The 13,298-nt window shown below is 34.9% G+C and overlaps 1 protein-coding gene across 1 annotated transcript in view; it reads right to left on the bottom strand.

The window, feature by feature from the left end:
* LOC149774216 (uncharacterized) overlaps positions 1-13,298 on the bottom strand; it is a 47,510-nt gene that overhangs the window by 8,826 nt on the left and 25,386 nt on the right. The window contains exons 6-7 of the mRNA XM_089945644.1: positions 7,206-7,392; positions 5,798-5,941 (exon numbers count right to left, since the gene is read on the bottom strand). Coding sequence (XP_089801770.1) covers positions 5,798-5,941; positions 7,206-7,392 — 331 coding nt within the window. The remainder of the gene's footprint in view (positions 1-5,797; positions 5,942-7,205; positions 7,393-13,298) is intronic.

Genomic DNA, 13,298 nt, shown 5'->3' on the forward strand with positions numbered 1-13,298 from the left:
AAATCCAAGTCATGTTGGACTCACCAAGTTTGATGATCCTGATTACACGAACGAGGAAGCCATTCAGGTTGGTGATATACCTCATACCCAGATGGACAAAATTCCAGCATGGTTGAGGATTTTTCCTAGTTCACTATAAAGTCTAGATGATCTAGAAGTGAGAGGAGCTCATTTCTGTCTTGGAGTGGAATAGAACTTGCCGTGTTTCTGGAGGATGTTGTCCAAGTATGCTGCCATCATTGTCAATGAAGTCAATCAGAATGGGGTAACGATGCAATCATGTCAAAAACCCAAATGCTCATGCTGAGGCCACAGGGTAGGACTTTGAATTGATAAACTGTGTAAGCAAAATGGAGAAATTCTGTGATAATCAGTCTGAACTTTCTCTTCACTTTCCAAGTAAGAAACAGCCTTGAATAAGACCCTGGAGGTTGTGATCTTTGCATAATCTCAACTGCCCATTATCCGATGAGTAACCATCTCCTCTTGTAGAAAGGCCTTAATCTCCACATCTGATGGTACATTAAAGAAGACAGAAGGTTTGATAAATGAAACCCAAAGCATTCTGAAATGACCTGGATCACCCAATATTATGAGGGAATAGGGAGATCCTGTGAGCCCAAATTTGCTGGAGTTGGCTTCCCACAGGTAGGCTGTCTGCAGATGGTGGGTAGGGTAGATCAATGTTTATGGTTAGAAGGCTTGAAGACAGCAAAATTTGCTTTCTTATCTCTGTACAACAGCCTCTTAGTTTGCTTAGGCTGTTGCCTCTTGGCTTTGGGTTGGGATCAACACTGGTTTCCACCTGACTGAAAAGATCCCTTGTCTGAAGGCCACTTAATGTCCCTCCATACTGGTGGAGGCTAAATGTTTCAAAATGCCTGTGTGAGCTAAGTGGCAGATTGGAAGGGCAGTTCCTCTAAGTTGCCTGCCACTGAAATTCTTTGATTCTTCCTTCAAGAAGCAACTGTGATGTCCATAAAGCCAGTGTATGATGAGGTTTGAGTGACATGGACGACAGACATGCATCATATTGTATCAGACCTAAATTGGCCGAAGCAGTCATACATACATACATACATACATACATACATAGGTGTCAACTCCTTGAGATGAAAACCTGTACGCCAGACCAATAAAAACCTTACAAAGACAACAAAAAAAATTTACATGAAAAAATGTATTCATATGTTATATAAGATCAACAGTTTGAAAACAACAAATACTATACACAAAGTATTTTTACACATATTTACATAATTATTTACATTTCTGAAACTTTATTTCATTTATTTTAGTTGGCTGAGCAAAGAAGCTTTTGATGTATGCTCCTTTCTTCATTTCAAATTTTCTTTCATGCAGTTTTATCATGAAGTGTTCCTCCAGATCATCCAACTCCACCACTTGATTGTCTTTACTGCATTATTTTACAAAAAGCATGGGAAGATCCTAACTTGGATACATCTACAATGCCAGGGAAGACTTTAATCCAATCAGCCTGAAACTTGCGACGACCTCGGTCAGTGTCTTCAAGCTTATGTTTCTTTGAGTTAGGCTCAGCCATTTGATGGATGGAATATTTCAACTAGCGAAAAAAATAAAAAAAATAATTAAAAAATTTAGATTTGACATGTGATATAGGATGATCTCCCAATTACAAATGTGTTATGAATTTATATTTTTCCACAAAACCCCTAAGATATTATGCCAGGAGCTATCCAAAAATTGAATTCTAAAAATAAAAATAATTCACAAAGTAGCAGTCCAGAAGTTTATGTCTCGTAAGCTGTCGATCATTTCTATTAAAAGTGCATGTCTGGTGTCTGGCGTTTGAAAAGTTATGAATGTTTTATATGGTGTGCTGATTTTGGTCAAAAATTTGATATAAATTGAGTGTTGCATATTTTTGAGCCATGAGAATGACTTCCCTCAGTATCTGTACTACTTCCATCATCATGGCAATGGAGATTCCTGTTTGCATTACGTATCTGACAAACTTAATTCAAAACTATGACAGCACAATAAAATGACGGTGCTTAATTCAGCAGACTATTTCATTTTAATTAGTATATTGTTTCAAATTTTAATAAATTGACTATCTCTCCACACAGAAAAGTCAGAAAAATTATGGTTATACCAACCTTACCACCACACTTTGTAAAGCAGGAAAATTGATATAAACTGTATGCATTTGATAGTAATAAGTATAAATAATAAAAAAATAATGTATAAAATAAGAAAACATACTTACTCCACAGGTAGTTAGTCAATATTAGAAATCTGAGTGAACATCAAATTTCAGAGTGATAAACGACAAGATCTTCACACACAGGAGTTGAACCATGAATGAAACTTGTTACATCATCAAAGGAAAAGCGTGGTTTTCGTATGATTTGATTGGTTGTTTTGGGCCACCTTGCAAACATAACGAAAGAAAAAAAAAAAATTTGTAACAAATCTTGTACGAAAAAAACAGTCAAAACGGTTGTACGGTTTGTACACTGAGAAAAATGGGAAAAAAACGTACAAATTATGGGTAAACCGTACAAGTTGACACCTATGCATACATACATACATACATCCAGTAACAGACAATTAAAAACTAACTTGTTTTGTTTTAATCAGATCTATTTTATCTCTAAAAACTCTGCAACAAAAGTGCTATATTCCATTTTGAATAAGAAAGTAATTGTGAAAAAAAATGCACAGGGTTCTAGGATGCTGCAGATATAGTGTCACATCATACAGACTGAGATCAAAGAGTGGCTGTCCATGCATAAGAAGCTGAATTCTTCAGAAGAAAAAAATGGTAAAAGGAGAATATTGTTTCAAAAATTTAATCATTAATACAGGAGTCAAGAGAAAGGTGGATAATCTAAGAATTCCATTTGGAATATGGTTTAGCATAAGGATAATCCCTGTTGATTTCAAAAATGTTTTCCTTCATCATAGAGATAATAAAGTTAGCAATTTGATGAAGCACATACAGATGTAAAAAGACCATTCACAGTTAAACTGAGGGTTATCAAAACAAGAATGAAAGATATTGTCCGACCATCCCAGTTTCCCACCAGACGATTTACATCAATATTATACTGAACTTCCATCCTGTTGTACCTGAAGTTGTTTAAATGAACAAAAAGCAAGACCAAAATAAATATGTGAACAAAATGCATGTTTGTGATATTTAACCTACACACAAAAATAGGTCTATTCAAGGCCAACACATCCATGAGTATAATCATTTTTTGTTGCAACAGCGATTTCAAACAAACTAAATATGATAAATTTGAAAATTATCTGATTGATTTCAGTCAAAAGAAAATCATCTGATATATAAACACCCAAGTTTGTTCTTTAGTTTTGTCTCAGCTGCCAAATAAGAGGTTCCTTGTTCAAAACTCATGGTGGCATCTAAATTCTTTTTTTTTATAGTACAGTAAAACCTGTTATGAGAGACCGCCCCTTCTGCCAACCAAAAGCGGTCTCTCAAGACAGGTGGTCTCTCATAAGTGGTGTGTGAAAATGGACTGGTTTTCAGGGTCAATAGTTAGCATTGTTGACAAATAAATAAAACCCATACTCACTGTATATGTATCATATCCTTTATTCATAAATCTTGTTAAATATTGCATGCATTCCTCTCAAAATATCTTTATATAATAAAGATATACATCTATCAAACAACAAGAATAAAATTTATATTTCAGCATCACATTAATATGTACAAAAAATGAACAGTTAGATATGATGTATATATCTTATTCTATACACTTATTCACCTGTTTTTTTTTTAAAAATCCATTATACTTTGTTGACATGTTTTACACAGCTGTTTGGTCTGAACATGTATCTCAATTATTGCCTTTTCCTGAATCAACTTTCCACTTACTGGTATGTTTTTACTCCTTGCAACACAAAACCACTCCCATACTCGCTCGGTCAGATCTCTGTAAACTGTCCGTCGTGCCGTGGCATATTTCCTCTGTGCTTGTGCACCTTTCTGCCATTCGTTTCTAATGGACTCCTTGTCCTTGATTACATTTTGAACTTGCGTTTTACCGACGCTTAAGCTGACTGCTATTTTGCAAGCAGTCTCCCGTTTTTCATTTCTTTCAATGACATTAATCCTTTCTTCCAGTGTTAAAATTTTTCTTTTTTTTCAGAGGAGGTTCTGCCATTGTTATTAGTGTTGACGTTATAAAGACTATCGGTTTTTATCAGGTTTTGGGGAAATGTGGAATAAATATATATTATGTACCAATGAATGAAACCAAAAGACATAATTAACTCATCAAGAAACAATACATTTATTCTGAGACGAAGTTTAAATCAAAAGCGTTATAGCTCGACAAACAAAGGTTGCGACCATCTGCACCCAGGTAAACAGATAGTGGCTTGGTGAAACACTAACAAAAGAAATAAAAAATAATTTAAAAAAAATCCGGAAATGATTCTCACTTAGTAGTATTAAAGACAATGAGCTCTTTCACCCTCCAGGCCTTATGGATTAACTGGAAAGACAAACGATGTACTCTAACCTACACTGAAGCCCTTTCAAACAATTTCTCACTGGGACATAAGGACTACCGGCGTTTTGTGAGTTTTCATAAAGATAAAGAAAAAATAAAAACCTCTAAATTGACTGCGTATATCCATCATTACTCCCTTTGATGTTACTCTTACTGGCAATTCACATGACTTCGGCACTACAATGGCGGTTAGTGACATGTACTTTAGTCTGGTTTACTGCAGTTTACAAATGACACCGTACGCTGGAGTTGTAAATTTCACAAAACTGATACTGTAGAAAGACACATTTTTTAAAAATACTTTATTAAAGCAATCTTTACTGTGTATGCAGTCTTTGTTACAAAGGATTAAATGATGGTTAGAGGTGTTTATCTCAATATATGGTTGTTCAACTATAGTGTTATTTAATGTGCACTTTGTTTGCATACTACATTTATCCCGAGGTCTAGTGTTTTCAAAGGATTAAGTTAAGGTCAGTGGTGTCAATCTGTTTTGTTTTTTTTGGCGAGGCGGTCGTTCATAGCAGTGTCAAAATGCACATTTGGCCAAGAAATCGCGGTCGCTGGTCGCGTTGAGCAGGTGGTCGTTCATAACAGAGCGTTTATATAGTAAAATCGATCCGTGCATTACGATTGTGGTCGGAAATGACAGGTGGTCGCTCATAGCAGAGGTCGCTCATGACAGGTTTTACTGTATTATACGTTCAAACATTTTTTGAAACTCGCTCATTTCATTTTTTAAATTTTGTTTTAAAAACATTTTAGTATTATACTATGATGGGCAATTAACCTAGCAGTAATTAGTCAAGAATTACAAAGAACACATTCATTACATCAGTAAATAATTGGTCCTGGGAAGGAATGCATCTCAGTTTTTGTCTACATTATATCTTAAACGTGCAGTCTAAATTAATAAGAAGTCCAGAACTTCCTAATAAGTTAACATATCAATGTTATTCTGATGCCACTTCTAAAAATATATAGAAAACTTAATATTTCACACTAAATGCCATCAAAATGAACAAATTATTTGTTTGTCTTCTTTTTTTTCCTCCTACTGCGACCCTGAAGAAACTCTGCAAACTTTTGTTATAAAGAATATGGGAATTTAAGCAGCATAACCTCAACTGCCTAGCTGTTTTAAATATAATGTATATTTTACTGTGAAAATAGGTATCAAACTTGTGTTAAAAGTGTATGATGCAAAAATACCACTAATAAGGATCCTTCTTAAAAAGTAAAGGAAAATTATGTATCACATTTACCTAGCTTCCCTGGGATCTTCCTGAATACATACAGGAAATAGCACAGGATGAGCAAGGAAACAAGAGAAGTGATGGTATCGATTCCAAGAAGGGCTAAATTTACATGGTCTGATTTGCTGTTCCCTTTCTGCTCTACTACTGGAGCTGAAAATGCAATTAATTTAGATTATAAGTTACAAGTTGGACATAATTTTTATTGTGTTGAGTCACAAGGTAATTCATCTTGGATTTCTGCTACTTTCCACATATGCATCAATATACCAAGCAAACTGGGTCAAATCTAATGTGGGTGTAACAAACAAATAGATGAAAATAAAACTCATTTAAGCTTTAAAATCAAATAATTATGATTGCACATTTGCTGTGATTCACTTAACAATGGACCAAATTTGTCATGATTAATTTACTCTACTCTGGGCATTCATCCATGTGCCATTTTTCTTAAGTGTGTGTAAAAGAGTCTAATATATTCAACATGGATGAACAAAATCAGAAAATCCACTAATCACTTCAAGTTAAACACTGGTCAATGTAACCCATTATGGTAAGACTGAGTTATTCTCCTTGAGTTGTATTCATGTCACATGCCAATTGTCATGAGTGAAGGTATAAGTGATTTGGCAATTGAGTGTAATGAACGAAGAAAGATAAAAACATGAACACATAGACAGAATATTATGTATCCTATTGTCAACAAAGGTGGAGAACAGCTATAAAAAGGAGAGTAAAATAAATAAAACAACAGTACTCAGTTGTTAAATTAAGAAGATAGAACTTTTGTTTCTTTGTTATTTTTTAGCAGACATTCTTGTCTTGTCTGATGTTGTTGAGATTGAGTCAATAATGTACAAAGTATTGAGTGGGTTAGGGGGTGGGGTGAATGATTTTTTTTTGTTTAACTTTTTATGTTAGCATTATTCTCTATTTGCATTGTATAAACTATGCAAGCCAACAAACAATGATACAGATCAGTCAGAACAACTTGCAATATTAAACTCCAGTGGATTATTATATTAAGTAAGGTGCCTGGTTTACTCAAGAAACATGTACTCCACTGCATAGATCATTCATACTTTGTATGTCAGAATTACTCAACAACACTTTCATAAACCTTGCACAGTGCATGCTCTCCTTGGTATTTATTGGTTGGAAAATGCTGTAACGTTTCCAATGAAAGATTAAAACAGACAGGTTATTTAGGTCAATCTATAATTACTACACACAGTTCTCAGAAATGTACATGCTGCTTTATTAGGAACATGTATTTGACTGTAAAAGAGCAATGAAGGACTGATGGACTTTCATTTTTCTTTTTCCGAATGTCATGAGGAATATAAGTCCTTTCAGTGTACAAGTGATGCTGTTTTATCAATAGACAAAGTCATTTTATGCATAGATTACAAATTACCTGTGGTCACAAAGCCTTTGCTTTCAATCAGATTATCTGGGCTTATGCTCTGAGTGGTGCTATTTTTTACATGGAATTGGTTCCTAACAGGAACACAAAGCTTATGTGAATCATTTTCACTGCATTTGATGGCAGGCCCAACTGGACAGCAAAATGATGAGTTTATCTCTAAGTTACAGCCATCAGCCTGAAACACAGCATTGAGATTAGATATATATAACATGTTCATAAAAATGTGAAACTAAAATACAAACAGAAACTACTATTTTAATCTTCACCATATGTATTATGTATACAATTTATCTTGTTGTAATTGTTGTTGCTGTTGTGGGGTTTAACGCCATATTTCAGCACATGATAGGCTATACATGGCGGCCAGTATTAATGGTGGAGGAAGAACCCGGGAAAACCCCTGAAAGAACCACCGACCCATGAGAAGCTACTGGCAAGCTTTCTCACATACCCACATTGGCTGAATCCAAGACTCGAACCACCGCAGGCAGCAGTGAGATGGCAGTGATCCGTAACGGACAGCGCTTTAGACCACTCGGCCACCCACAATTTATCTAACTGCACAGAATGATAATCACTAGCTTTTATTAACTAATTTTCATTTTCAATATAATTAATTAAGAATGAAATACAATTGGCATCTATGTAGTCATAAATGTTACAAAGAGTGCTCCAGCTTAAAATATTACACTGTTATATTACAATCCACAATACAATGGAGGGAGGCTAATGTCAGGTCACCAAAAAATGCTGTGCCAGTTGCTGGGGTAATATAAACTTTGCATTGACAAGAAAAAGTGATCAGCTGAACCAATAAATCAACAAGAACTATTAGACTGCTGAGTTAAAAAATGATGAAACTGGTCAGGGCCAGGGATGACTAGAACATCTCAATGGATGGGAGTGAAAATCTCCACATTTCATCAGGCAGTACCAGCTTCTGCATGTGACAAAGAGGGGCACATACACAATTAAAGGTGCATTCACATGATCATCATTCTAAATAGTGAAATGTAGGAGAAAAAATACTAATTTTAGTAATCTAATGGTTACTTGTCAATACTGCCTTGCTTACCTTCTGGAATGTTTAAGTTACTTCCTTCCACCCTTCCATTATGTGTTAAATTCTATAAATCTTACAGAGAACCAGAACTAGTATCACTACCAGTACCATGTCATCAGCTAATGGATGATACTTTCATCTCTGATCCAATCCAGACGACACTACGTCCATCAAGGCAGAATGGGAGAAGAGAATCTTACACTATTGATAGGCAAGTATTAAAATTATTAAAATTAGCTTTGTCGTGTTTATTCCCCCACCTCAAAAACACTTCATTTTAATAGTAGCAATAAATTATCCGTCACTATAGCATCAATGAATCTGCTAGTTCAGCTGGAAACTGATGGCATTAAAATAATAGTGTAACAATATATTCACCCTTCTAGTAGGGTTGTCTACCTCTGCAAGCTGGCAGCTGATTGGGCCACATTTATGCTGTAACCATTGGGCCCAAGGACAATATTACTTCACTCTGGTGTACCAAAAACCAAAATTAAAATGAGGAGAGAGTAGTAGTGTTTAACTCATGCAATTTTTCTAAGCCCCATGCATCACAGTGAATCTAGTGAAGAGAGAGTGGTAAGGTTCATTCAGAAAAAAGAAACCTTTCTGATGGAGTTGTCATGGTGGCTTGCAGAGAACAGCTCTACACAGAGTCCTAAATTATTGGTTAGTTGCCGCAGAGTGGCCTTGTTCTAAAACATGGGCATGGTTTACCATTTATGATCCCTGCAAGTATACTCTAAGAGAACCATTGAGAGAAAGAGAGAGGCACAGCTTTATCTGCAAAGTTTTCTCTTTTGGGGACAATTTGCTTACTTTTTTGAAACTGAAACAAAAATATTATTATTCAACTGATTATAATTTCTATGTTCCAATGATGATATTGTAATAGACATAATGTTAAGTCAAATTTTAGACAATAAAATAAGATAATAACAAGAGCTCACAATATGTATTAATATTACATTTTGTGCAATTCATCTTATTCTATCTTTAAAAATCCTTATCAGAATGTACAGATGCATTTTTTCCTTATTTCTGTCACAGTTCATATGATATACTTTGTGTGTGTGTTTGTGTGTGTGTGATTTGGATTTTTAAAATAGCTTTAACAATTTTTCAGTCATATCGCTATGACGTTTGCAGTGTGGCAGTTTATAGTGATGTCTAGCACTGCATGCATGGGCATCATGCCGCAGACATGTAGCATGATGTCTCACCCAGTCACATTATCCTGACACTAGGCCAACCAGTCCAAACAATAACCTCTTAATGCTGAGTGCCAAGCCAGGCAGCTGTTTAACAAAGTACCATTTTTATAAGTCTTTGGTATGACTCGGCTGGGGATCGAACCCACGACCTCCCATATCCGAGGCGGACACTCTAACCACTAGGCCACTGGAGCGGTCTATGAAATACTTTGCTGATTATCATGTGAAAACCAGTGATACTGCACTAACTTTATTAAAAAGAACAATAAATAAATATAATTAAACATTTAAAAAATTTCACAAAAAATTGCATTTATTCCTGATTGAAGTGAAATGTATGCGTGTGTTTTGGATTTTTAACATAGCTTTGACAAATTTCAGTCATATCACAATGATGTCTGCATTGTGACAGTTTATAGTGATGCCTAGCACTGGGACATCATACTGCAGACATGTAGTATGATGTCCCACCCAGTCACATTATCCTTACACCAGGCTGACCAGTCCTAACATTAACCTCTTAATGCTGAGTGCCATGCAAGGCAGTTGCTAGTACCATTTTTATAAGTGTTTGGTATGACTCGGCCAGGGTTCAAACCCAAGAACTCCCACATCCGAGGTGAATGTTCTAACTGCTATGCCAATGGAGCGGTCCTGATCGAAGTGAGAAAACAAATCACAGAAATTCAGAAAGTTACCACATGCACAAGTTCTCATTAACATAATGTATGGTTTCTTCTGACATCCAATCGCAGGATTATAAAGGGGTAATTTAAACTTGAGAAAATGTAGTCCTTGTGGTTGCTGCATGAACATAGAAAAACAAATGATTCCTAAAAGCTAACTTCCCATGAACTGTTCTGGCAATATAAAGACAATGATGAAGTTCATTCTGATACTGAATTTATATGTTTTGTGGAGAAAACAAGATGCATTCATGGACTTAATAATAGAAACATAGGTAGGGGCACTACATAAATGTGTGTTAGTCTCAGATGTGTTTTAATGTGTATGTGTGTGTGTGTGAGAGAGAGAGCATTAGTATTTCACATCTTTAATTAAAAATGTACTATTTTGTATTCATAATCATTCTTTTCTTCCCTTACATAAATGGTCACAAAAAGTAATCCTAGATATGTAGCTCCACTTGTACATTTTGATCATAGATGCTCATGTGCAATTTACTAATAACATAGCATAAATGAAGCCATAGCAGTTTCTTTCCTATGCCACTGACTGATTAATTTCAAATGTCAGCTGATAAACTAAAAGCATGCCTAAAGCTCATCTGCATCTTTTTTCTTTGCCATTATGCTGATAATAAACAACATACTTTGGTTTAAGTGAAAAGTGTATTTCTTTTTAACTGAATGAACATTTTATACAAAGTGGATATTCCACTGTTTGATTCCATAAATGAAAAATGTGTGAATAAATCAAAACAGTGAGTACCAAATTGCTATCTGTTCATGTTTTCCATTCCTTGTGAGAGTCATATAACATTAATAACATTGGTAAAGATTATTTGTTAATGAGGTGAGATAAGATTAGTTGTTTAAAATGGGCAATGTCTCACACAAAATGGATGATGGTCTCACACTAAATGGGTAAATCTCACATAAAATGGACAATGGTCTCACACAAAACTACTTAGATTTAATGGACAATGGTCTCACACAAAACTACTTAGATTTAATGGACAATGGTCTCACAGATACTTAGATTTAATGGACAATGGTCTCACACAAAATGGACGATGGTCTCACACTAAATGGGTAAATCTCACATAAAATGGACAATGGTCTCACACAAAACTACTTAGATTTAATGGACAATAGTCTCACACAAAACTACTTAGATTTAATGGACAATGGTCTCACACAAAACTACTTAGATTTAATGGACAATGGTCTCACACAAAACTACTCAGATTTAATTCTATCTTTTGTTATTAACAGTGAGACATATAGTACTCGATCATTATGCTTCCTTGCTGCAGAATTATATCACAATTTATTCCTGCCTTTTACATTTCAACAGTGGGACACATTATCAACATCCATGCAAAATCTATGAACTAACCTTAGAAATGATAAACATTACTCCTACGCACACAGCACTGGACACCAAATGTAGTTTAAATTATTTATTATTTTTAAACCATGTTTCCAACATTAGGAACTTTATTTGTGAACATATCAAAATAACTGAACTCTTTCTTTTAGAATGTCATTAATATACATCTCTAAGACAGCATGTTTTTTCACTTTATAATGTTGATTTACAACTAAGACAATATCATTTTTCAATTCCAGGCACTCTGATAAAACTGAAATACATAGCAGTGCAAACCTTCTTAACATCATCAAAACGGTTTGCAAATTTTAATATATGGATCACAGCCAGGCCTATCAATTCTACAGTTTCTCTCTTATATAATCTTGGCAATAATAGCACACTCAAATTAAGCATATACGATATTATATTTATATTTGGTTATGATCTCTCTCTCTATATATATATATATATTCATAAAATATGGAATCCAGAATCTCTTATGCACACGTTTTCATGATCAGAATGGTGTTTCCATTTAGAAATGTCAAAATTTATATCGGGTACCCATCAGTCCTAACAGGTGGCTACCTAGGTACCCGATCAAAGGGAAACTATTAAATGTGAACTGCTCTGTTGTTGCTTCACACATGCCAACCCTCAAGAGAGGTGTAAGAGAAGGTTGTACTAATATAAGTAGCAAAAAAGCATAATCTGAGCATAAAAAGAGCAATCAATATATTACATGCCATAATTAAAGAAAGCTATATGAAAAATGTACAATTATTTTTGCTACCTTACTGGATGTGAAGTTCAAATTTTTGTCACAAATTGGCTAAATCCATGTGGATTAGTATTTAGTACAAAAGTACAGACACAAAAGAAATTGATAAATTATTTATGCGTAACAATCACTTTAATTAGTCTATATAATAATAATAATAATGAGGACTTTGTATAGCGCCTAATCTTTAGAAGCTCTAAGCGCTTTACAGCTTTAGACATCACCTATAAGATAAGAGACATAATATTATTACAAAAACAAACAGCATGAAATTAGAAAAAACATTAAAAAAAATAAAAAACATGCTGAGAATATTTCAGGTAGGAAACATTATTAGGTCTTTAAGTTTGTTCTTGCTGTCAAAATAAGTGAGATTTGAGAGCCCTCTTGAATGGGATCACTGTGTCTTTGTGTCTAAGTTCAGTGGGCAATTCATTCCACGTTGCTGGGCCCTGGTATGCAAAAGAACGCTGTCCATATGACTTTGTTTTCATACTTGGAATAATGAATATATGATTGTCAGATGAGGAGCGTAAGTATCTTGCTGGTATGTACACGAGTGAGGTCAGATAGGTATGTTGGACTAGAGTCCGACAGTGAAATGTAGCACAGAGAACAAATTGTGTGTTTGATTCTGGATCGAATGGATAGCCAGTGTAGGGTACAGAGCAGCAGGGAGGTGTGTTCTGATCGTGGTACTCTAAGTATGATCTGAGCAGCTGTGTTTTGAACTTTTTGAAGTTTCTGAAGTAGATATTGAGATGAACCAGACAGAATTGAGTTACAATAGTCCAGTCTTAAAAGTACTAATGAACACACAAGCGTTTTAGTGGCATCAACTGAAAGATATTTGTGAATTGAGCTGATGCATCTCAGCTCAAGATATGCAGCCTTGCATATGTTCATGACATGTTGGTGCAATGTGAGAGTACGGTCCAGAGTAACACCTAGGTTTCGTACTGATT

This window comes from Sinohyriopsis cumingii, unplaced genomic scaffold, assembly GCF_028554795.1.
Source record: "Sinohyriopsis cumingii isolate HCF-2022 unplaced genomic scaffold, ASM2855479v2 utg000379l, whole genome shotgun sequence".
In the NCBI taxonomy this organism is placed as follows: Eukaryota; Metazoa; Mollusca; class Bivalvia; order Unionida; family Unionidae; genus Sinohyriopsis; species Sinohyriopsis cumingii.